The sequence below is a fragment of the Apus apus genome, chromosome 10 (genome assembly GCF_020740795.1).
Source record: "Apus apus isolate bApuApu2 chromosome 10, bApuApu2.pri.cur, whole genome shotgun sequence".
Lineage (NCBI taxonomy): Eukaryota > Metazoa > Chordata > Aves > Apodiformes > Apodidae > Apus > Apus apus.
The window spans coordinates 11895322-11918066 of NC_067291.1; the positions used below are offsets into that span (position 1 = coordinate 11895322).

Genomic DNA, 22745 nt, shown 5'->3' on the forward strand with positions numbered 1-22745 from the left:
GAATCTGTAGAACTTCAAAAGTTGCAGAGGCATTTCTCTGGCTAAACTTCAATATATCTCTAAGGTAGAAATGAACACAGGGCAATCTGCTGTTCCAGACAAGATACAATTTGGAAAAATTATAGAAATAATATAATAGTGACAGCATGATAGCAGCAAGCAAGGCACTCACCTTCCAGCACTCCCTGTGTCACCTTCGTTGGTGTCACTGGTTGTGGCCTGGGTGCAGCTGTAGGAGATGGTATTGCTGGATTTGCAGTGTAGAAAAAAGGTACAGAAAAATAAGCTTTAGAAGAAGTTTAGAAATAGTAATTGACCTGTTTTCTTGTAGATTCCTGTAGCTGAGCAGTACTTGGTTTGATTTCAGTTCATTATGAATCCCCAAATGAAATGGAGCCAGTTATAAAAAAAATAAAAACATACCTGCCTACACGGACTCCAATCTCTAGTTGTTTTTGGCAGGTTAAAGGAAAATATAAACCATCCAAAAACATAAGCCCTGTGCAGAGGCAGCGAGTAGGCTTTCCTAATTTGTCTACGAGGGGGAAAACCAGCTTTGTTTGTTTAGGCTTGGTTTTGAATCTTGGTCTGAAGTTGCAGTGAAGACCTTTACCTCACATCCAGACTTACCCAGTGGGGAGCTGCTTTTATCTGACATCTGGAGCCTCGAGTCGTGTAGCTGGTTGTGTTGCTGGAGTGCCACGATGGGTGGCTTGGCCTTAGCTCTGCTGGTAAGTTTACTTTTGTACAATGTAAGATGAGGATGATAAAGGTATGGCAGTAAGACCAAATTACGTGCTGTCATCAAGGCCAGCATTTATATTTTACACCACTGCATCTTTATTCCATCCCTGACCCACTGACTTTAGCAGAAAAACCTTTGTCCTTTTGAAATTTCTGTGGTTCAGCAGTGTCAATATTTTGCATGTGAGGGGTTCTTTAGCACCAATGGAAAATGTACTCTAGATGGACTTAAAACTAAACCCACAATATCCTGGAATCTGTTTCATGAGACTACAAGGCAAAGAGGTAAGTCATAAGGACAGGTAAGGCAACTGAGAAAACAACAAACTTGGTGGAGGTGGTGGTAGTGAAAAGAGACTAAATTGAATTGACTGAACTGAAAAGAAGTGCAGAGGTACCAGTCATTGGTGCACAAGGAGAAAAATTATCTCAGGATGCATGGATGGCTTTATCTTTCTGGGAGAGACAAAAATTTACAAAGCTTAGTAGAAATACTTGAGATGGGAAAAAGTGACAGCTCTGCACTTCTGTACTGTAACGTGAGGTAAGGAAGTAAACAGGACTGCCAGGAAAACCTGATGCAGGAGTTTAGTGCCTTAATAGAGCTGACTGCCCCTGGCACAGACTGTGTGTAATACAATAGCTGTCAGTGGTAAAGTGATTTTCTTGCTCTCCCCTTCCCTGCTTCTTGTTTCAGTTTTTGAGCACTGAGCCAATTTTTTTAATTATTATTTTTGTATATTTTTTTTCTCAGTTTCATGAAGACTTTGTCCCTGGTATTTGAAGTTGTGGCATTGATTTAACCTTGATGGTATGGAGGAGCATCAGTTTTGCTGCCTCCTTCCCAGGAAGGCAAGTAGTGTTTCCCATGTGATAATGGTGTATGTAGATTGTAGATGTCCTAAACTGTATGTATGCCCTAGGGCATACTGATGGTTCTACATGGTGGTTGCATGGTTTTGTTAAGAAAATACCCAGCACCTATCCAGTCATTGTTTATAAATGTAAATAAGAGAAGCCTTTGCTATGCTGTGGTAGAAGAAACACAAGGACAAAGTATTACTTGAAAGGGAGGCATTAAGTAATAATGATGTAGTAGTATTTAGCTTAGCTGCTGTCAGCTGTTTATGACTAGAATCTGAAATTAAACAGAACTTGTATTTTGGCAGTGTTGAGTCCTGTGTGCTTCTCTGATGAGTCTCTTGGGCTAGACTCTTAAGAAGTATTTACATGCCTAGAGTTTAGATAAGTACTTGGTGGGGTTTTCAAAAGCATCCAGGTTCCTAATACCTCTTGGGTTTCTTGAAGGGATCCATGTGTGTTCATGCACATGTGCGTGCATGTAACAGCTGTTCTTGCAGTTATTTAGCAACTAGAACAATCCATGATTCCGTGGATCCATTGATCAGCAGGAAACCAACATAATTTTGTGGATTTTAGAAGTGTTGAAACGTCTAGTCATAGCAGTCTGAACATGGAAAAACACTCTTCCTTTCGCTTTTCTAACAGACTGTCTGCAATAAGAATATTTTGTGCAGATTTTACTGTAATAAAGTTTAATAATTATGCCATAATTTACAACACAAAATCTGTATCCCGCAAACATAACTTGCTTTTGCTTTGCCTGTTCAGAAATACGTAAAGAATATTTTATGTAAGACAAAGCAAAGTGTGGAGATCTGGGACTCTGGTGTTCTCATGTCAGATTTACCGCTTGTTTGCTGCATGGCCAAGGAAGGGCAAGTTGGTTTAACTCACTGTGAGTTAAGTATTTAAATTACAGACATGTCGGGAGCTTGAATGTGTGGTTCAGCCTGTACCAATTTGTTCCTCGTTTTTCCTCAAGTGTCAAAAGCTACAGGAGTGTCTAATAAGTAGCTCTTGGTGAGAACAAAAAGTATGGAATCCAGACCTGTAAACAAGCAATATCAGCATGGGCTTTGTTTTCATGAGGGACTTGAGAGCTCTGGAGTGTTGCAGAAAGAGTCAAACTGTCCTTGACACAGTGAAGAAAAAATATTCTGAAATATGTTAAGAACTCCAAAGGAGCATGCTTTCTTAGAGGAACAGACAGCACCCTTCTCCATGTGCAGACTTCTTTATAAGTCTAGATTACATAGTCTGTATTTACACACACTTTGATTGGATTTTGTCAATAAGGTTAATTTAAAAGGCTGCCTGATTGTGTACTGACTGATCAGCTGGGTACAGGATTTTGAGTGTTGACCAAATAAAAGCAAGTGCCCAGCATTCCTGACCCTACTTGGAATTCACTCTCTGGCACAGGCTTCTTGCACCTAGTTTTCTGCAGAACAATTTTAAGGAGTATCAGAGCTCTATTAAGTTAATAAAAACCATAACCAAGCCATAAATTCTGGCAAAAAAATTACATATGATAAATATATTAGAGCATAGGAATCATATGGGGTAAGTTCTGAGTCCTGCTGTTAAAGAAAGGATATTTTAGCTTTTTTTTTTTTTTTCCAAACATATAGCAAATAACAAATTGAGTCATAAATAATATTTCACTGGATGTTATTGTTGACTCCAGTAAACTGCAGGACCATGACTGGCAGATTTTCCTCTTTTTGCAGATGACATAGTTGTTTAATGCCAGACACTTTATCATACTGAGACAGACGTCTTGGATTGTCTCTGTGAAGTGTGTCTAGATTGCCTGCTGAAAGCCCTACATCTGCAGGGAGTTCTGTCATTGCTCAGATGTTCCTGGATGAACCAGTGCTTGTAAGGGCTTTCCTGATCCTGGAATACATGCCTTGCGCTTTTTGAGCTTCCTTTCTAAATAAAAGTAAGCTGCCACTTCTGAACCATTGCCAGAGTGGTGCTGCAGCAGCTCAGCAGCTGTGGCCGTTCAGTGGTTGAGCGTGGTAGCTGCAGGCCTTGTGTGCCATCATGTGAACGGGTGTGTTTTCTTTCTGAGCATATGGGGAGTTTGGATGGACTGAGTCCGTTCCTGTTGATACTGGCAGCTGTAGAGTTGACTGCAGTGGTCTCGGCTCGTTGCCTGGCTGGACTTCTCTACGTTTTGGGTCATGCTCAGCTGTGAAATATTTGCTCCATGTGAGAAGGTAGACTTAATAAAGATAGACGTAGATCTGCATGTGACCTGTTATAGTGAGGTGCCTGAAGCTGAGTTTGTGTCACACCAGCAGCTCACAGAACATCACCATGCAGCAATTGTGCATAGGGAGACACCCTCAGATCCCTACTTCCCAAGTCACATTGCAAACATATTTCTCTTCTGTTCCTCTGTCTGGTGTATCCTTTTATAACTTGGTTCATCTGTCTTCCTAAAAATCATCTGCTGTGATCTTGTTGCTCCTGTTTGTCTGAGAAGTTGCAAGTAATGTAATAAAGGGTTCATAAATATGAGTGAGATAGGAATGTTCTTCATTAATGTAAACACTCTGGCAGTACTTTCATGCATTTCTTTAAATTCATATGATTCAGAGATCTTTTGGTACAAAAAGTGTGTTCTCCTTCTTTGAAAGCAGGCCCTTGAGATTCCTGGTGTCCTTTCAATGTCCTGGAGTTTTCTTGTTATTCAAATGGAATTTCCTACCCAAATTTGTGCTCTGAAAATGAATGCTCATTTTTTATGCTTATAAATTGGGTGACATTTTAAAAATCAGAAAATATTTAAGAAATGTTTTAATTATATTTGTCTTAATTTGTCCTTAAATGTAACACATTTCTACATATACCTAAAATCCTCTATATTTTTAAAAAATCGAGTTCTCTTTGGTATTTTGGTTTTTGTTGGCTGCTGGGACAAGATTTGCTCTTGTGTCCATCAGGAATCCCTAAAGGAAGTTTAGATGTAGGGCATGCCCTTTCCTTGCTCCAGGTAGTGTGAGCATAGTCATGAGCTGTCTTTGAAGTACAGATACAACCTGCAGTTCATGCTTCATATTTCTACTTTCAATATCTGGGAACAGAGATTTTTGGTGGAACACCAGGATGTGAGTTCCTATGGCCATGGATGTGTTGTGGTGGAGTTCTGGTTCAGCTGTTTGTGATGGGTAATGAATTACAAGAGAATCATCCAGTTGTATGCAACACTTATTTGCCTCTCTGCATGTATATGGAAATGTGCTCTGCCACAAGTGCTGCCAGAAAGCTGTTTTCATTCTTATATCTGCAATATGATTATGATTTTAATCAGTGTTAATGTCTCACATAAATTCCAAAACATGGTATTACATTTTATAATTATGCATAATCTATTAGCAAAAGAGAAAGCTTCACTTTCTTAAATGCCCATGTACAAGTGTTGTTGAATTCAGAGATTTCATAGCACTCCTGTAACCACGAGGGCAGTAACCAGGACTTGATGAACTTTTTTTAAAAAAAGCAGTTCTGTCTGTTGCTATCAGAAATCTTTTTTACTGTTTCCTTGGGTGCTTTGGCAAAATCCAGGCTTAGTAGAAGAGAAAGTTTTAAAATATTCCATGTAAAGGTGATGATCCTTTGAGTTCGATACTGTGAGGTTCTGAGCACTCTGCTCTTAATCCAGCAAAGCAATTAAGCACCTCCTGAAGTATGAACTTAAAAGATTTGCTGGAGGTGAGCCAGAGTGTTCCATTTGGCAAGACTGAGACACAGGCACTTTGTAGTAGACCCCTTTATTTATTTTGGGGGGGTGGAATAAATCTTTTTTCTTTCAAGTACATGAGAGCAAGAATATTTTTGTTTTCTTTGAAAACACAGAGTGCTGAGGCAAGTAAAGAGTACTTGCCATTATTTAGTGTTTAACCTCTACAATAGGAGGTTTGGATTTTTTCCAAAGCATGGGGATACTACGAGCTGTGTCAATATAATTGAACAGCTCCAAGTACTGGTAAGCTTTTGTATTTTGACTTTTACCCTCATTGATGTATTTTGTGGTGGAGCCTGAGAAAATTGTCTTTTTAGGTATGTATTTTCCATTTTAATTTGCAGATGATTTTTCCACTCTGAGTGGCTCTGATGTCCTTGCCCTTGCACAGCCATGTCTTGGGACAATCTTGGTGCAGGAGGAGAGACCTGAAGAGGCTGCCAGTCTAAAACCTAGTTGGTTTCAGCATCCTCTGCAGCTGTTTCAGGGGCCAAATGCTGTGTTTATTTTGTCTTTTGTTTATATCTGTGTTTGAAAATGTGCATCTTAGTTTAGTTTCTCAGTGTGGGGCAGTTCTTCTGAGCACTCAGACCTTTGCTAGATCTCTCAAAGTCAGTCACAGGGGTGTCTGTAAGTTGCCCATTCATTTTGGATGCTCACCTAGTCTATAAAGCAGAGTATTTATTGTTTTTTTAAGAATATTTGTCAATCACAGGGGCAAACTTTGTGCGGATGGCTTTGCCAGTGTGTACTTCTTTAATGCCATAAAGATGTGCAAAGATACAAAACATGAAGTAAGCGGTGTTGTACCTTACATTTCTTGGTAGGCTGCAATATATGAAATAGTAGTAACTTTCTTTTTAAGTGTGGGAGTTGGCAATCTGTATGAAATACAGCAATCAGGGAAGAGGAAAAACAGGTAACATACATAGCATTGTAGCAGAATGTAGAAGCACAAAGCGGAGAATTACAGACACTTGAAGTTAAACTACCTTTTGATCTAGAAGACAGGCTGCCATCTTGGATCTCTGATCTGATGGAGCAGCCTGGAAAAGGACAAAGCAGAAAATCTCTCTCCCCTCAGGAGGCTGAACACTGCAAGGAAATTCTGCTGTAGCCAGAAGACATCTTGCCAGCCACCTTATTCTTCCCGTTGTTCGTGACAGACTTTAATAAGATTCTTCAGAAAGCTGTTAGTATTGTCACATTGCATTAAATCCTCTATGCATAATAATAATTTAGCATCAAACAAAACAACTACCTGGCTGTGGGGCAATAATTTGAAGTTTAATGATTTATTAGGAGAAGCACAACTATTATACATTAACCATACTTGAACATAGTATTTTGTACTAAATACTAAGTGTTTAAAGATCTCTCTTAATGTGTTTGTGCAGTTTGGCCCAGTTATATGTTTCTGTGGGAAATGTAGTCATATAGTTATATTATTTCCTGGCTTTCTATGTCTTAAATTTTGGATGAATCTGTTAGTTTTCCCAGTTGATTGCTTTTTTCCTTTTTAGAGAGAGGGGAAATACATGTAATGTATTTTCATAGCTCTGGCTTTTTTGTCTTAAAAGATTTTTCCTAAAATCTAGGTTTTGCCTCCATGGGTTTGACGTTGTACATATTTATGACAAATGCAGACATTTCCATCCCATTAAAGTTTCAACAGATAATTTCAGCAGATACTCCTTCAGGACAAAATGAATGCTGTTCCTGGGTGAAGAGTCATTAAATGCTCTTACGTCTCCAATAGAATATGATACCTTTTCTTCAGTCATTAAAAAGTATTTAATGATTTCTCAGCCAGTTATGAACAGGAGTTTTACTGACCAGTTAAAGACTTCCTCAGCTATTTCAACAGTAGCTGAATAAAACCAAACAACTGTGGTGTTTCAATCCAGTTAAGGACTGTTGCAACAGAAAGCCAAACAAGTGAATCAGAAGGTCAGAGCCTCTGTGCAAGTATTGGCTGGCAAGAATCCTACTGACTTCTATTATACCCAGTGGATATATTAAAAATAGGGTAATTGTTTTGAGAGTTTTATCAGCTCTCTGTTGCTCTGGGATATTTTTGGCAGTTTCTGATGTTCAGTAACCTTCCTTAGTGAAATATGAAAAAGTCTTGCAATTAGTGAATATGATTTACCAGACATCATTAAAAAGACAACAATTTTTGAAGCTCATTTTTATAATCCATATGAGAATGGAGAAGCATACAATTCCTGTGCAATAAGAGAGATAAATCTCAACATACTTAAAATAAAAGTAATGAAAAATTACATGAAAGCTTTAGGCTTTTCTAGCTTAGGTTTAGTGAGCTGAAGCTTTTAGTTTAAACTCTAGACAGTTTGTATGCTGTGTTCATGCTTCATTACAACAGAACAAATCACAAGGAAGTTGCATTATCTCAAATAAATCAGAGTAACAAAGAACTAGTGTAAGAAGAAAAAAAATCAATATTAGGTTTATGGAAAAATTGTTTTCTTGGAGTATTTCTTCGTATATAAATCCCTTAGCAGATACAGTTTTACTCTTTTAAAACTGTATAACAAAATTGCAGTTTGCATTTTGAACAGTAGCTGAATATACATCATTTAAATAGAAATGGCAATATCTGAAGGGGTTTCTTTCAAAACTAATTTGGTTTCTTCCAGTTTTATTTTCCCAGAAGATTCCACATATACCCACCAGAGACTTCTAGACTGTCTGTAATACAACATCATATTTAATTTTTCAATATTAAAAAGAACAGTAGGATCTAGGAAGAATTTACAAGCAAGGAGTGTGCAAACTGCAGGATTTCCTCAGGCAAAAAAAAGTCTTCTATTATGTAGAACGTGCAAGTTTTACAGTAAAAGGTAGTTTGCTATAGTATATAACTGCAAATGAGAGGTGATAATACAGTGGGTGATTTGAAAGTGCTTTCTAGTTTGTATTTAGTTGGTCTTTTGTTTTCCCCCTGAAAATTCTAATACATCAAGTGGGATGGAGGGAGTTGCACTGGCACCTGAGAAGAAAACTTCTAATTTCTCAGTAATTCTCTGGCTGTAAACTTTGATCCAGAGGAAATCTAATTAGTTCCACCAGAAACAGGACTAATCAATGGCTTTACCTACCAACCTGGCAGTGTAATAGTAAGGTAGTGGTGACCCGAGTGGTAGGAACTGCATTTTTTCAGAGCCCCAAATTCTGGCTCTGGACCTGTCTAGTGAAAAGGTGCTGACTCCATGGCAACCAGATTCCAAGTTTGCAGATGGAGGATTCTTCCTGTACAAGCAATTCCAAGCTTCCTTGGGAGTATGTGCTGTATGTGATGGTAGGAGTTTTGCCTTTGATGAGCTGGCTCATAAAAACTCACAGATATTGCCACATAATTGCATATCCCCACAGTTGGGCATGCTTCTATTCGAGTTCAAAGCACTTTGCAGCTTGATATAATGCATGTAAATGATGCCCAGCAAATAGTAGGAGAACAAAAACTGAGCAGCTGTCTCCTTTGTGCATTCATTTTCAATAATTAATTGTGTATCCTGTGACTTTTAATTGGGAGAGCGGTGATGCTAGTTTTACCACTCCTAAACTCACTATGATCAGAACAAAAGCTTTTATGTTCCTAAACGTGAGAACAGTAAAGCTGATCCCAATTGTGCCAATATGAAATAATCTCTAGTGGTGTAAAATGTAATGATAACTATTAGAACTTTTTACCAATTCTTTTATGGTCAGGAGCACAGACAGCCTGTAGGCTTTAAGGAATCATTCTTTACTGTGTCTCTCTGAGCACTCAGGTAGTCTTTGCAAAGGAAATTAGAGTTCAGAGCAGATGAAATTGAAAAAGCGTCTTCTTGGGATAGAAATTACAGTTTCATTAATGCTTGCAAAGACACAGGAAAGTGTGTCAACAGCTTTTTCTTCTGGGCAGTGCTGTTGCTCCTAGGATTGGGTGTGTTAGGTTGTGTTCAATGTCTGTATGAAACCATGTCTGCAGGTTCTGTGGTTAGCTCTGTGTACTTGCAGTCACATATCATTGTAAATACAGTTTGGGGTAGCTCCAAAGGGCCCTCTAGAGCACATCTACTCCAGCTTCCTGCTATAGAAGCAGGTGCTGTTAGAACAGGATGCTCAGGGCCTTCCTTGTCCAGGCAAGGCTGGAATGTCATCAAGTACTGGAGCTCTACATCTTGCCTGGGCAACCCAGTGTTTGACCACCCTCTTGGTGCTTTTCTTTTTTTTTCTTCTTTTTTAATTTCTTTTCTTTTTTAACAGGCCTGAATTTCTTGTTTTCCAACTTGTGACCATTCCTTCTTGTCCTTCTGCAACATGCAAGCTGCATCTTTTCATATGCTCCCACTAGCATCTAAGTTTTCCTTACTCCCTGCAGCTTCAGCAAGTCCAGAGATCCCGTTGCAAGGAGTGATTCAATGTTACAGAAAAAATTCTCTGTGAATGGCATCAAGTTTTATCCATTGAAAGCACAGTGAAGAGTTTTGCAACATTTCAGAAGAGATACCAAAACTCAAGATGGGTGGCAGCATTTGAGCAGATGTGCAAAGAGGGTGAGGAGGCTGCAGCCTGGTGCTGAGCATGTGTCTGGCAGCGCTGGGAGTGCAGCCTCACCGGGCAAGTGCAGGTGCCTGGATCAGCAGCTGCAATCCTGGCAAAACCAGCAGCAACACAGTAAGTCTCAGGTTCAGGCTGTGATTCAAGGGAGATATGTGTGACCATGTATGGCCATCAGTGAGCCAGGGAGAGCTAAGGGATGCCAGTGGATGAATTGCTGAAAACATACCAGCTTCCAGTGTATCTGATGAGAAATTGCATTTTTCAGGCTATTTTTGTCAGCCTTCCAGTGAGCCAGTGGAGTGTGTTTTTTCTCTCTGTTGTTATTGTTAGTGTGTGAACTTTCTATCCATCCACTCATGGTTCTTGTTAAAATATTCAGATCTGTTCTCTGCAAGTGCAGGACATTTTGTTATTTTAGTCATTTGGTGCAGTTATTTATTACTAATTATGCTTTCAAGTTGAGCAATCATGTTACTTCATTGCATTTATCCTTCACCAACATGTACGTGGATTATTTGTGATGAGACAGCTATGGGTTGCTACTGAATGTGGATTTTGCAGCTTCAGCCTGAGAAGGATAATTCCCCCACTGCACTCAGCCTTTGAAAAGGGACCACGGATCTGTTCATTGCCTGCTGGAGAAAGAGAACATGTTTGAAGCTGTGGAAAATGGCCTTGATTATTTTAGGAACTAACATTGTGTGGAAAGGAGACAGAAAATACCAGTGTAGGGAAGGTGCACAATTCCTGATTTTCATGCACCTTTCTCCATCTGTGCTCAAGGACATCTGTGCAGAGACTGGGGCAGTGTCCTCCTCTATGTGTGGCCTCAGGTTGCTTCTCTCTGTGATTTCTTGCAGCAGCAGGATGATGACCCACAGGAGCTCAGTGGTACTCGGGCTTCTCCATCTCTGTTTTATCTGCTCTTGTGCTTCTGAAAGAAAGATAACCGTGACAAGTTTGTGGGCTGCTTGTCCTATTAAGCAGAAAGATTGCAAATCCTATGGTAAAGCCCATAGAAATAATTAGCAGTATGGCTCTCTTTGAACTCACATTTTCCCTTAAGCAGGTCTGTTCTTTTTGGCTGTGTGGTGGCTGTGACACTGATGCAAGGTCAGCCAGCAGGGAGCTCCCAGCTCTGCTCCATCGGCTTCTCACTGCTTTTGGGCAGGCCAGTGTGCTCTCCCACACTTGGGGGTGCAGGCTGGGACCAAGAGGAGGGAATCACTGCACTAGCAAGGGCCCTGACCCATTTGCAGCTCAAGCAAGTCTCCAAGGCCCTTTTAATTCGGTGAGATGAATCCCTTATATAAGGTGCTAAGGACAAACAAAATGCCTTAATGGGGGCAAGTTTGGGGAGCACCTGCAGTTAGTGAGCTGGGCCTGGATTTTATATTATGCTGTTACAGAGAACAGAGAAATGCATAGTATTTTTTGCAGGAATTATCCCAGGAATTTGTTTAATATTTGTCAAATATACATGAAACCATTTCTGTCTTTGTGGAGTGATGCTTTCAAACAAAGGCTGTTTCCCACTGGGCAGGGATCTCTTTTTGTGCTGTTGCAGTGCAGGTACTGCAAGAAGCAGATAACTGAGTTCTGCTCAAGTGCTTATTCCTAGTTATGACTTTAGTGAGGACCAAACTCGAGTCTGACAGCCCGGAGTTTTTACACAAAAGTTGGCTGATGTTTCTGCCATCTTAAGAAGGTTTACTGCAATCCTTGATTTGAACTGGTGCTTTGAATCTTTGAAGAACGTGTGGCATTTTTGTTTTCAGCATCATAAGATGCTCAGTTACACAGGTGGGTCACAGTGCAGCCGTTTTCATTCCTCTGTTCCTTCCACAGAAGTGCACACAATTCCCAGCAGCAGGAATGGGAGTCGTATCCCTGAACCTAATGGCAAACACCACAGGAAGGTACTCACAAGTACAGATCTGGAGAGACGTACTTAAAAGGGTTACTCTGGATTGATCTGCAGTCAGACTCTGGTCCCCATGCCTGAAGTCTGCAGCGTAGCTTCTGTCTTTAGGGTGCAAATTGTTGAAGCATGAGAAATAATTTTTTGTTTGCTCGTTGTAAATTCCTATCAGGTATCTTTGTCTCTGGAAAAAAGTGCTTCACTTCTGAGACTCAGGTTAATTGTCTCTTTCACAGTTGCTTCAAAAGGTTGCTGCATATTTCCTAACCTGAAATGAATACCTGTGGCTTTAGAGATACTTACTCTGTAGTCAACTAATAATGCCATTTTTTGTTTAATTTTATATTTTGACAGTTGTTCAGTGAAAAAATAAGTGGAGCAGAAGGAACAAAGTTGGATGAAGAATTTCAAGAGATGGAAAGGGTAAGGAAAGTATCATGTTTTTCAATATTAAGCTATTGCAGAATAAAAAATGTTTCGTAGTTCAAGTGATAGAATCATATTGTAGTTTTATCTGGGGGGACACACCCCACCATGTGCTTCCCAACAGAAATGTGTAAGAATAAGTGTCCTTGAGCCTTGTCAGCTCAGCCAAGGGAGAGTGACATCCACAACATCTGAACAGAGGGAAAAGGTTCCACTGACACCTCTTGACAGTGAAGGGAAACTCCTCCAAGAATGGTGCAGAGCATCAGGAGGGGCCTTTCTCCTCTGCCTGTTGGGGAGGTGGGAGACAAAAGTCTTCAGTGTTTTTCAGTCTTTGTAAATATCACAAAGCATTCCCATCTGATATTATTCATTATAAAAACCTAGCTACTAGGGTTAAAATTTCTCTTGATACAAAATTGTATTTCATAGTTTGAATCCATGTTCGGAAATTTTTATGAACTGTTGTGGAAACTGAGATGTTTGCTATCTACTGAAGAGTTTTATTGCAAAATAAACAATGTTACTGCCAGTTTTTTCATTTTCAGATTTGATGTACTTTTTTATTGCTCTTGTCTTTCTGTGTATTTTAAAATTTTAATAGTAGACCTAGGTCACAGCTTTTATTGTTGGCAGATTGAGGAAAAAGAGTTGCATGACTTGTTTCTTGGTTTGTTTTTTTTCAACATGCACTTTGGAATTTCTGATTCTAAGCAGGCTCTTAGATTTCAGTTTCTTTGATGACAGAATAATTATTTCCTTTCTCTGCATTAAAAGGGAAAAAATAATTTGCAGGCCCTAAGGGAGGAAAGGGAAATAAACCAGAAATTTAATTTTTATAGCTTTTTAGAAACTATTAAATAGGAAGACAGTGCAAACTGCTGCTTTAAATGGCCATGACACCAAGATTGTGAGGGGTATGTTCTGTCTTTTTCACCTGTGGACAAAAGCAGTCTTGGTAACAATTGTTGGGCTGGCAGGAAAATTGTACTCTAGAATGTGTAAGCAGTAGTCAAGACTGATGGGCTGGAAAGCCCACATTTTCATATAAACCCATAAACCTTCTCTCCTTCCCAGTCTTACCTGACTTGTTTTTATATATGTCATAGCTATGACATGGATTTTTATTTCAACCTACAGAATTTGCTCTAAATAAAAGTTAATAATCAGCTAGAATAGTGTATTATGTCTAATAAAATGATAAACTTTCTAGTAATCTTAGTTGGGTTTTTTTGCCAACTGTATTACCTTTCTTTTTCAGAAAATTGATGTTACCAATAAAGCTGTAGCGGAGCTTCTGTCCAAATCCACAGAGTATCTTCAGCCAAATCCAGGTAGGAAAGGAACAATAGGTGTTGGATTTTGCTGAACACTGTCTTCTTACTTGGAAATTCATCCTAAGTAATTAAAAGCTAATTAGGTCACAATCGTCAGGCTTCTGGGTGTCCTTGAGAACTTTCCCTGTGTGTTCAGTGCAGAACTATCAGGTTTATATTCAGTCTGGTCTGGGATGTGTTCAACTTGCAGCTCACCATGCATCTGGTTTTCTGGGGATGTGTGGGCTGTGCATGTGTGACATATCCTGGACAGCTTAGGGTTGGGGTGCAGCACCTGTGTTGGTGTTTGTGCTGGATTTCCCACAGTGGGATTCAGATCCCTCACCTGAAGAGAATGCCAACCTATTATGTTTTTTCCAGCAGAGATCTAAAAAGCCATTGAGTGTAACTAATGGGCTGGTGCCATCAGTGGTGCTGGTGGTTAGGTAGCCATGGAAGGAGGGCTCTTACTGCCTGACCTGGTGTTTGAATGAGGTTTTGCATTTTTTGGACACTGCTCAGTCTTCGTGGATTTTGGATCATCAGTGAATAGAGGTTTTTCAAATACTTTTTAAGAAACAAGAAAGGAGACGTTTACATATGCAGTTGCTCACAAAGTTTATCTGTTATGACCTTGACTTACTGTCCAAACCAGCTGTAGGAAGAACCTTCACTTGTTGAGAACTGTTTGACCGAAACCCTGTGTAGTCAGCTACCCCACTGCCTGCAGAGATAGCATCTCTTGTGGGTGCCTTGTGAGATGCACATCCCTGAGGAGGTCCAGCTGGTGTGTACATGATGAAGCTGGTCACTATTGTCCACATTTCTCAGGAATGCCCTGCCCATGGCTGCTGCTGTGTTGAAGAAGCTTTTGAGTGGTAATAATAAGGAGCAAAATGGAAAAACTCTCAAAGAATCAACTCATGCTTTTGTCATGATACATGCAAGATAGCAATAAATTAATGTGTATTTACCAGGCCATTTTGCAGAATAAATTCCTACTGTCTTGATTATTGGAACAGGGGGAAAAAAAGGAAAAAAAAAAAAAGGAAAAAAGAAAAACGGAAGAGGGGAGAAGTTCTGCAAAGTTCTCGCAAGCAAGAGAGGGGAGAGAGAGAGAGCATGACATTGGCTTGGGCTGTGCTTGTATCTGTTCTGCATTTGCCTTCTGCAGGACTTCTGAGCAAGGAGTTCACAAGCAGGAGTATTTAAGGGAATGTGAGTATTGGTGCATATCCACAGGAAGGTGACAACCACTCCTGCTGTATATCTGCCTGGAGAAGTTATGCACGTTCAGTTGGGAATAAAGAGCAGTTTCATGTGACTCATATTGTTGAATGGAATCTTATTTCAACTTTTGACTGTGAAGTGCTGGCAACAGAAAACTTAGGAATCTACAGACCAGCTTAGTGACTTGCTTCGTGATGTTGCTTGTGAAATGATTCATTGCTTTAAATATATTAGTTTAAAAAGTGATAATAACTTTTGATCTTTTTTTATGTTCTTCTTAGCATACAGAGCCAAGCTGGGAATGCTGAACACTATGTCAAAGATCAGAGGACAAGTTAAAACCACAGGCTATCCCCAGACAGAGGGACTCCTGGGAGACTGCATGATACGGTATGGCAGAGAGCTTGGCGATGATTCTATGTTTGGTGAGTTTGTGTATCTCCTCTGGGAATATTTCAGCATAAAGTTCCTTGCAGAATATTACTCGGTGACATAACCCATGTAAATAGCTACTGCAGGTAAGAGGGCAAGTTAAGTACAGTGATCAGGAGGTGACTAATACCATTAACAAAAAATACTTCTGCATATTTGTCCACCCCTATTGCAAGTGGATTTGGTAGCTCTAATGCTGATGCTTTCCAATGATTCATATTATTACCACAACCATTTTCATATCTAAGTTGTCAAACCTAACTGATTTAGGGTGACTCTCAGATGCACTGTATTTCTTTTAATCTTTAAATAAAAAAAGGTTACCCTATATTTGAGAAGTCCTTTTGGATATGGCTGGGATCAGGAGAGAACCAGGGAGAAATACATGAGAAAAGGAGAATCCAGGTTTGGGAAAGGAGAGGGAACAAGGGCTAGTGGGAGTAGTATGGGATGGGACTACATGCAGAAGCCAGTACAGAATTGGCTGGCTTGGGCACGTGCTGTTGTTAATATCTGCAATTTTACACACAGTGGCTTGTCTTGAAATAATAACAGCTATGCTAGGTGTAGGAACCTCGCACTTGAGCCCAGGTAGGTGCTGCCCAGGGAAAGATGCTGCTGATAGACACAGACTCATTTATTCTCCTCACAAAGAGTGTAGTGGCACAACTCATCTGTGAGCTGGATTTATCTTTTTGCAAAACCAGTGGGGATACTGGAAAGGGGAAAGAACATGTCAGTATTCTGCCTCCTGATGCTCACATGCTTAATCAAGGTGTACAGCTACGTTAAACAGGTAGATTTAAAGCAGCAGCAACAATTTTAGCCAAAAGGAGGTTTGGAAGAAAAGCACACTGCATGTGAGGACACTTTTTAAAACAGGATTGTGTGTTCAAAAAGTTACTCACTTTTTGCATATTTAATATTACTAAAGTTGTACAAATTAATCAGCTTGTTTTGCGTTTCTCAAAGCGGAGAGGGTTGTAACCTATATAAATACCATTAGGGAAGATGTTATTTTTTTTCCCCAGTGCCCTTCAGGAAAGAAAAGTACACTTCAGAACAGAAATTTTCCAGTTCTAGTGTTCTGTAGGGGACAAGAAGTGCATAGCCTGTGGTATTTTTTCACTCTTCAAGGGCCTGCACCAGATACAAATATACCTATTTGAAATAGCTGTTTCATAAGACAAATTTTCTGATTTTACATATATTGTGATGTAAGTAGCCTATTCTTTACCATAGGCCTTGCACTACTGGATGCTGGTGAGAGTATGAAGCAAATGGCAGAGGTGAAGGACTCGCTTGATATTAATGTCAAACAAAATTTTATTGATCCTCTACAGTTATTGCAGGATAAAGATTTAAAAGAGATTGGGGTAAGTTTTCCAGGGTAAAGCTTCACTTATCAATAATTAGAGTCAATCAAACTATTTCCTTGAGATTTTTTCATTGAAAGCATGGAGGTAAATAAATTTCACTGAGCTCAAGTTTGTTCCTCTAGCAAAACACTGATCAAATCTGCTTAAAATCAATGCCTGGCTATTTCTCACTTGTCTAACTTACTCAATTTGCTATGTTGCTTGTACATTTGGTAAGAGAAGGATAGTGAAGAAAATTATATTCTGTATTTTTCTGCTATTTTATTTTAAACACATTTTTATTAATTTTTATGAGCATTTGAGTGGGCTGTAATTTACTGTGGTTGATTTTCCTGCCATGCTGTCTCTGGCAGCCTAAAGCTGTTTATAATGGAGGATGAATGTAACTGTTGAGAAAAGGCTATTCAGGGCAATCACAGAATGATCTGAAAGGTGCCATAAGATGTTGAAGTGCCATATGCCACAACAGGAAAAATGTAGGAAGCTGAGGAACACATTATTAACCTTAAGAGTTAACTTTTCAGTGCTTTTGTTTACAATGTGACAATTCAAAGAAAGCCAGGCAGTCTGTCTGAGTCTGTTGATTCCAATAGACTTGGATAATAGGCAAGTTAAAACCCTGATGAAATGCAGAAATGCAAGTTATTTTATTTGTTTACATGTAAATGGATGTGGAAAGCATAGCAAAAATATGGTAATAACATCTTGATGTCTGTATTTGCTGTCTCCTATGATACATAACTGTTTTCAGCTGTAGTTCTTCTGGACTGATGAAAAGAAGTTATTTGATATAAGCTCTAATGAGCATTTTGTTCTGTCACTTTGAGTCCATTTTCTGTAAGTCTGTCAGTCCCATGGTTTTTGGCAGCAGAAAAGCTTGTGTAGTTCTATCAGATAGAAGTGTCAAGTTGACACCTAGCAAGGAAAGTAAGAAAACAAGATTTGTTGGAGCCCTGCTTATAGAATGAGAAGGGGGGAAAAGCCCTTTAGCTTTCATATTGCAAATAATTCAAGAGGTAAAATTGAATTAAATGTAGCATATGGGGACACACATTCTTAGATTGCATCCTGCTTCTCATTTAGACAATTTGAGGTGTTGCACATTTAATGAAGTACAAGAGGTGGATGTCTAAGGTTAGCAATTCAGGATAGCCAGTTCCCCAAGTGTTAACAAATGGCTCTTTATTTAAAGTCTATACAGCTTAAAATTTCATTCATGTATATGGTCCTAGACTTACTTGATGCTGTCTTAAATCAAAGGAATGGACTGGATAGAATGGACAGGATAATCTGATCCTTGTTTTCCTTTGATTCTGCTGCATCCATAACTGAAATTTCCTTCAATCACAATGTATTTGTTTGGGCATGTCCTGTTTGGACCTTCTCATAAATGTTTTGTCTTATTTAGCATCATCTGAAGAAACTAGAAGGACGCCGTTTGGATTATGATTATAAAAAGAAGCGTCTTGGAAAGATACCAGATGAAGAAGTTAAACAAGCAGTAGAAAAATTTGAAGAGTCAAAGGAACTGGCTGAAAGAAGCATGTTCAATTTCTTAGAAAATGATGTAAGTATGTCCTGCATTTTATTTTATTTTTTTTGCTGCAGCACATGCAGGAGGGCAGTGTGTGTGGGACTGGGTAATGCCTGTCCCATTCTTCACAGGAGGTAAGGTCTGCGAGCAGAAGGTGTTCCTCTTTCCTCTTCTTCTCCTGTCAGAGAGGAATATAATACACACCAGTAAAGAGGAGAAGTCAAGAATTCAGGAATTTCTCCTGCAGATGCAGTGGCTCAGGCAGGATAGTCACAGGGGTATTAAATATTTTTATGATCTACGAGCAATTAAATATCTGAGAGTAGTGTGCAGTTTGATAAGTCAGAGGTAGAAGGCTGGGAGATGACTAGTTACAGACCTGCTGCTGAAACAATGAGCAAGGGTCTGTACACTCCACTTTCTGAATTGTAGCTCATTTCTAGTCTAAACTTTGCTGCTGATTTGAAGTCTCTATGTGGTTCTGTCTCTGAAAATCATAATTATTTGGCTCTGAAAATTAATCAGAGTTTGTTTGTGGCTTGGACACAGGTACCTGGACTTTGGCACATCTAAAAACATTTAGAAAGCAGTAAGTGTGCTGTTTTCTGTGAGCAAGCTGCAACAAGGAGGAGCTGTTAAGTGGGAACACTTAACTGCAAACAACTTCTTCCCCTGTGCACACCCATGTAATGACCAGTTATAAACTAGCCTGTAGCTCCTAACCTGTTTGTGAGTGGGACTCGTGTTACAGCAGCGTGGAGGTCAGTGAGTCTCTTGCTGTTTCACTAGTGCACATTGTATGAGGGTAGCAAAAAATGTAACATCCTATATCAACAACTGCAGTACACTGTTCCACTGTAAGCTCTACCAGTTGCTTGGTTACAGTGTATGTATTTTATAATTCTGCCTTCCAGAAGCAGCTGAGGAATGTTTCAGATAGTGTTTATCTCTAGTCAAAGGAGCAAACTAAGGATAAAACAGTACATGGATTAAAACGGTTTAGCTGAGCCACGAGAGAGAAATAATGAGTTACACTTTCTTGTTAAACTAATTCTGCCATTGGGAGGGGGTGAACTTGGATGTCCCTTTGAGGTTTTTCCCGTATCCACTTTCTATTGTTCCTGTTTAAAAAAAACCCTGTGCTCCTTCCCTCCCATTTTCCATGCTGACCCAGTCTGTAAGTCCTTCTCAAACTTTTCATTACAGCCTTGCTGTCTAACCCCAGACTGTCCTGCTGGGTTTGCAGAGATCTTAACTGCAATCGCTGCCTTCCCATCCTCTGCAATTCCCCACATCTTCCTTTCTTGATCTCCTTAACCTGCAATCTCTGGTTCCCAACCACCTTGCCAGATGCCTTTCCCAGACTCGGTCCTGATCCACATCTCAGGTTTTTGCACAGCTAGTTCCAGACCTCCCACATAGAAACGGTTGCATGCACTTCTTATCAGATCCATCTTCCTGCCTTTTCCACTCAGCCAGTCCCAGCCTCCTCTTGCTAAGTGGCTTTTAGTTCCTCAGGCTCCTCTGGCTCTTTCCCAGTATCTCTCTCTCTTCCCCTAAACCTCCGTTCTATATCCCTCCTGGCTCTTAGTCATCTTGTTTGGACAGTCCTTGTACATCAGTTTTCTCTGACCACCCTATCCAAACCCCAGATGCTTTGTGCGTTGTCCCCAGCTGGTTTACATTACTCTGTTTTGACTGTGATGGAATCGTACCAGCTGTTGGTTTGGTTCTGTGCATTTCATTTCCGTAAGCTATGTGACAATGTTTGGCTCTCCTGGAATCCCAGCAGAATTTCTAATAATCTTTTTAAATGAGTAAAAGCAGACAAAATACAGCACAAAATTGTCATGGGTCCATAGAACATTTGCAGAAAGTTTACTCAGATATCTTCTTGTGATCCAATGTCTGAAGACATCATGATTGAATGGAAGCATGTCAGACTTCCTGGGGTCTGTCCTCCTAATGCTGTCATAAAGGAAGAGGACAAATAACTATCTCTTACTGCTCCACGCTCAGTACAGCTTGAGCTTTTCATTTTGTGCTAGGGCAATGAGGTTATTTGTTATATCATGAATAAAAATATTTTTATTTTTGTCTCCTTCACATTCTTTCTTTCCTCAGCATCCATATTATTGAGTGATTGGCTGATACTTTTAAAATCCAAGTAGATAAATCATGTCTCATTTATTGGTTTATAAATGCTGCCATCTAGTGAGCTAAGTCTATGTCATGTCAGAACTGCAGTTTGTAAACATTGCTAAGAAACACTAATGGGTCTGAGTCATAAGAGCTGTCACCTGGTAGTTTCTTCCAACATAGCTGATCTGAAAAGCCCCACTTTCACCTGCTAAGGGGTCATGTCCTTTTAACTGTTTCAGGCTTGGGTGTTGACAGACAGCTGGCTTGGAAGTTGAAAGTAGAAGGGGGTTTGCACACTGTGAAAGGAAATGACTCAAGGACCCAGCCCTGAGTTAGTGAACTAGAAGTTACACCTCAGTATTGTTCAGTTTCCAACTGGCAATTTTTTTGATACTACCACATATGGTCTTTTTCAATAGCCCCCACAAGGTATCGTGGTCTTCTGAGATACCAAGTGTGTTTGGAATGATCTGTTCATTTATCCTTCAGCTGAATGCACTGCAGGCTCCTTAAAACTTTTTCTCTCTATGTTTCAGGTCGAACAAGTTAGCCAGTTGGCTGTGTTTGTAGAAGCAGCGCTAGATTATCATAAACAATCCACAGAAATTTTGGAGGATCTGCAGAGCAAGCTGCAAAACCGGTAGGACTCAACCTATCAGAAATGTTTGAACCTTTTTTTCGGCTGAGGTTCATGAATGTGAAAAGTCACAGAAGCAACAGGTCTTGTAGCACCATCTCCCAGATGCACGTTTGCTGTGCTCTGTGCCTTACTGGACTTGATTGCTTTAAACTGGTGCCACCTGGCAACTGGGTGCTGCCTTCTGAGCCTTTAATGTAATGCAGGATCTGCCCAATAAGCTGTGTGCGTGTGCACAATCTCTCACTCACACCTGTGGAGGTTAATCAGGACAGCCTCCATTGATTTGGAAGTTTATTTAAACTTGGATACTTGGAGTTGTGTTTTGGAGGCTCTGTGAAGAAGTTGGACTATTTTCAGTGAGATTAAGGGGTATAATAAAATTCAGCAGCAGAGTAAGGAAATAGCCAACTGGCTAGAACAGAGCTGTGGTGTAATGCACTTATGAAAAAGCCTGATATTTTTTGTCATGCTCAGAAGAAAAAAATGCTGCTGTCATTAGTTTGTTATAAGTTACTCAGAACCAGCAGAGAGTGGGAGACCCGAAAGACTGGAGTGTCACCATAGCACAGGCTCATGTTGCAGTCAGGGGTAACTGTTTTGGGCTATTCTGAGACCAGGGTGGATGTGGTGGCTGTGACAATTGGCACAGGAGTAGCCCTGTCTGTTAGACACCCTGCACCATCCCAGCTGGAGAGGTCAGTGAGACAGGGAGGTCTCAGCTGGGTCACATGCACATACAGGAAAAGGTATGGGGACAGTTGTGCTGACCAAATGGTTGGTTCCCATTTTCCCTAATAAATAGACAGTGTGGTGGGAGATGCAGTCCTGGGGCACTTCTGTCCTGGCTGCGTTTCTGCCTGTGTCATTTGCAGCTAAGCTTTCCAGAGGGTTCATTCCTGGAGCTTCTGCTGCACTCAGTGGCTGCTGTGGGTGCTCAGCACTTGTCAGCCTCAGGCTCTGTCAGCAGGACCCAAGTGTTAAATAATGTAGGGACCTGCTAGAAATACTGCATGAGAATTGAGCAGCTTTCAGTGAATAAACCCACCCTCCCCCCTCAAAAAAAGACCTGAAAACAAAACCAGCTGAAGGTTTTTTTCCCCACCTCGTAAACACCAAAAAACCTAAATCTGAGTGGAAGATCTGTAAGTATTTGTCCCTTCAAGTGAATCTGTTGACACTCTTCTGTGTTCTAGAATAAATGTAGCATCTAGTCGGCCTAAACGTGAATTTAAGCCAAAGCCTGTAATAACAACAACTCTGGAAGTTGGTGATAATCAGCAGCACAATGGGATTGCCTACAGTTCTTCCATAAAATCATCGGGTAAGTCTGTGGCCACAGAATTAACATGTCAATAGATGCTTTGCCAGGTTGCTGCTTGAGGTGTTGCTTGGGCCATGAGAACCATGGGTGCACGAGGCATCAGTAGCCATGCATCTCACTCCAATTTGTTTCCCAGATTTGGAACTGGAATTGTGAAGCAGGATCCCTCGTAAGTGTCTCACCCATCTGAAATTTAGATGTGACATTCTGCTTGGTCCTTTAGGTTCTCTGTATTGCCACTGAGGGTGGGAGGAGAGAGAGGCACTTGCATAAAACAGTTAATTCTTGCAAAGACAGATGCCTAAGGTGGGTGTGTTAGATCATTCACTGTCTGGAGTATCTCCAGATGCTAATTTCTCTCCACAGTCTGAGAACAAAAGTAATCAGTACAGGATCTTACCTACTAGCCATGTAAAATTCAGAGAGATTTCTCCCACCCTTACTAATTTCATTAACCTGTTTTATGTTACTGT

The 22745-nt window shown here is 40.2% G+C and overlaps 1 protein-coding gene across 2 annotated transcripts in view; it reads left to right on the forward strand.

The window, feature by feature from the left end:
- Positions 1-22745, forward strand: part of SH3GL3 (SH3 domain containing GRB2 like 3, endophilin A3) — a 49574-nt gene that overhangs the window by 21998 nt on the left and 4831 nt on the right. The window contains exons 1-8 of one of the 2 annotated variants that reach the window (XM_051628107.1): positions 1523-1596; positions 12207-12275; positions 13540-13612; positions 15106-15249; positions 16499-16632; positions 18044-18202; positions 20848-20951; positions 22145-22272. In XM_051628107.1, the coding sequence (XP_051484067.1) occupies positions 1558-1596; positions 12207-12275; positions 13540-13612; positions 15106-15249; positions 16499-16632; positions 18044-18202; positions 20848-20951; positions 22145-22272 (850 nt within the window). In that variant the 5' untranslated portion in view covers positions 1523-1557. Of the gene's footprint in view, positions 1-1522; positions 1597-12206; positions 12276-13539; positions 13613-15105; positions 15250-16498; positions 16633-18043; positions 18203-20847; positions 20952-22144; positions 22273-22745 lie in introns of those variants that run through there. The other variant, XM_051628106.1, reaches the window with a different exon arrangement.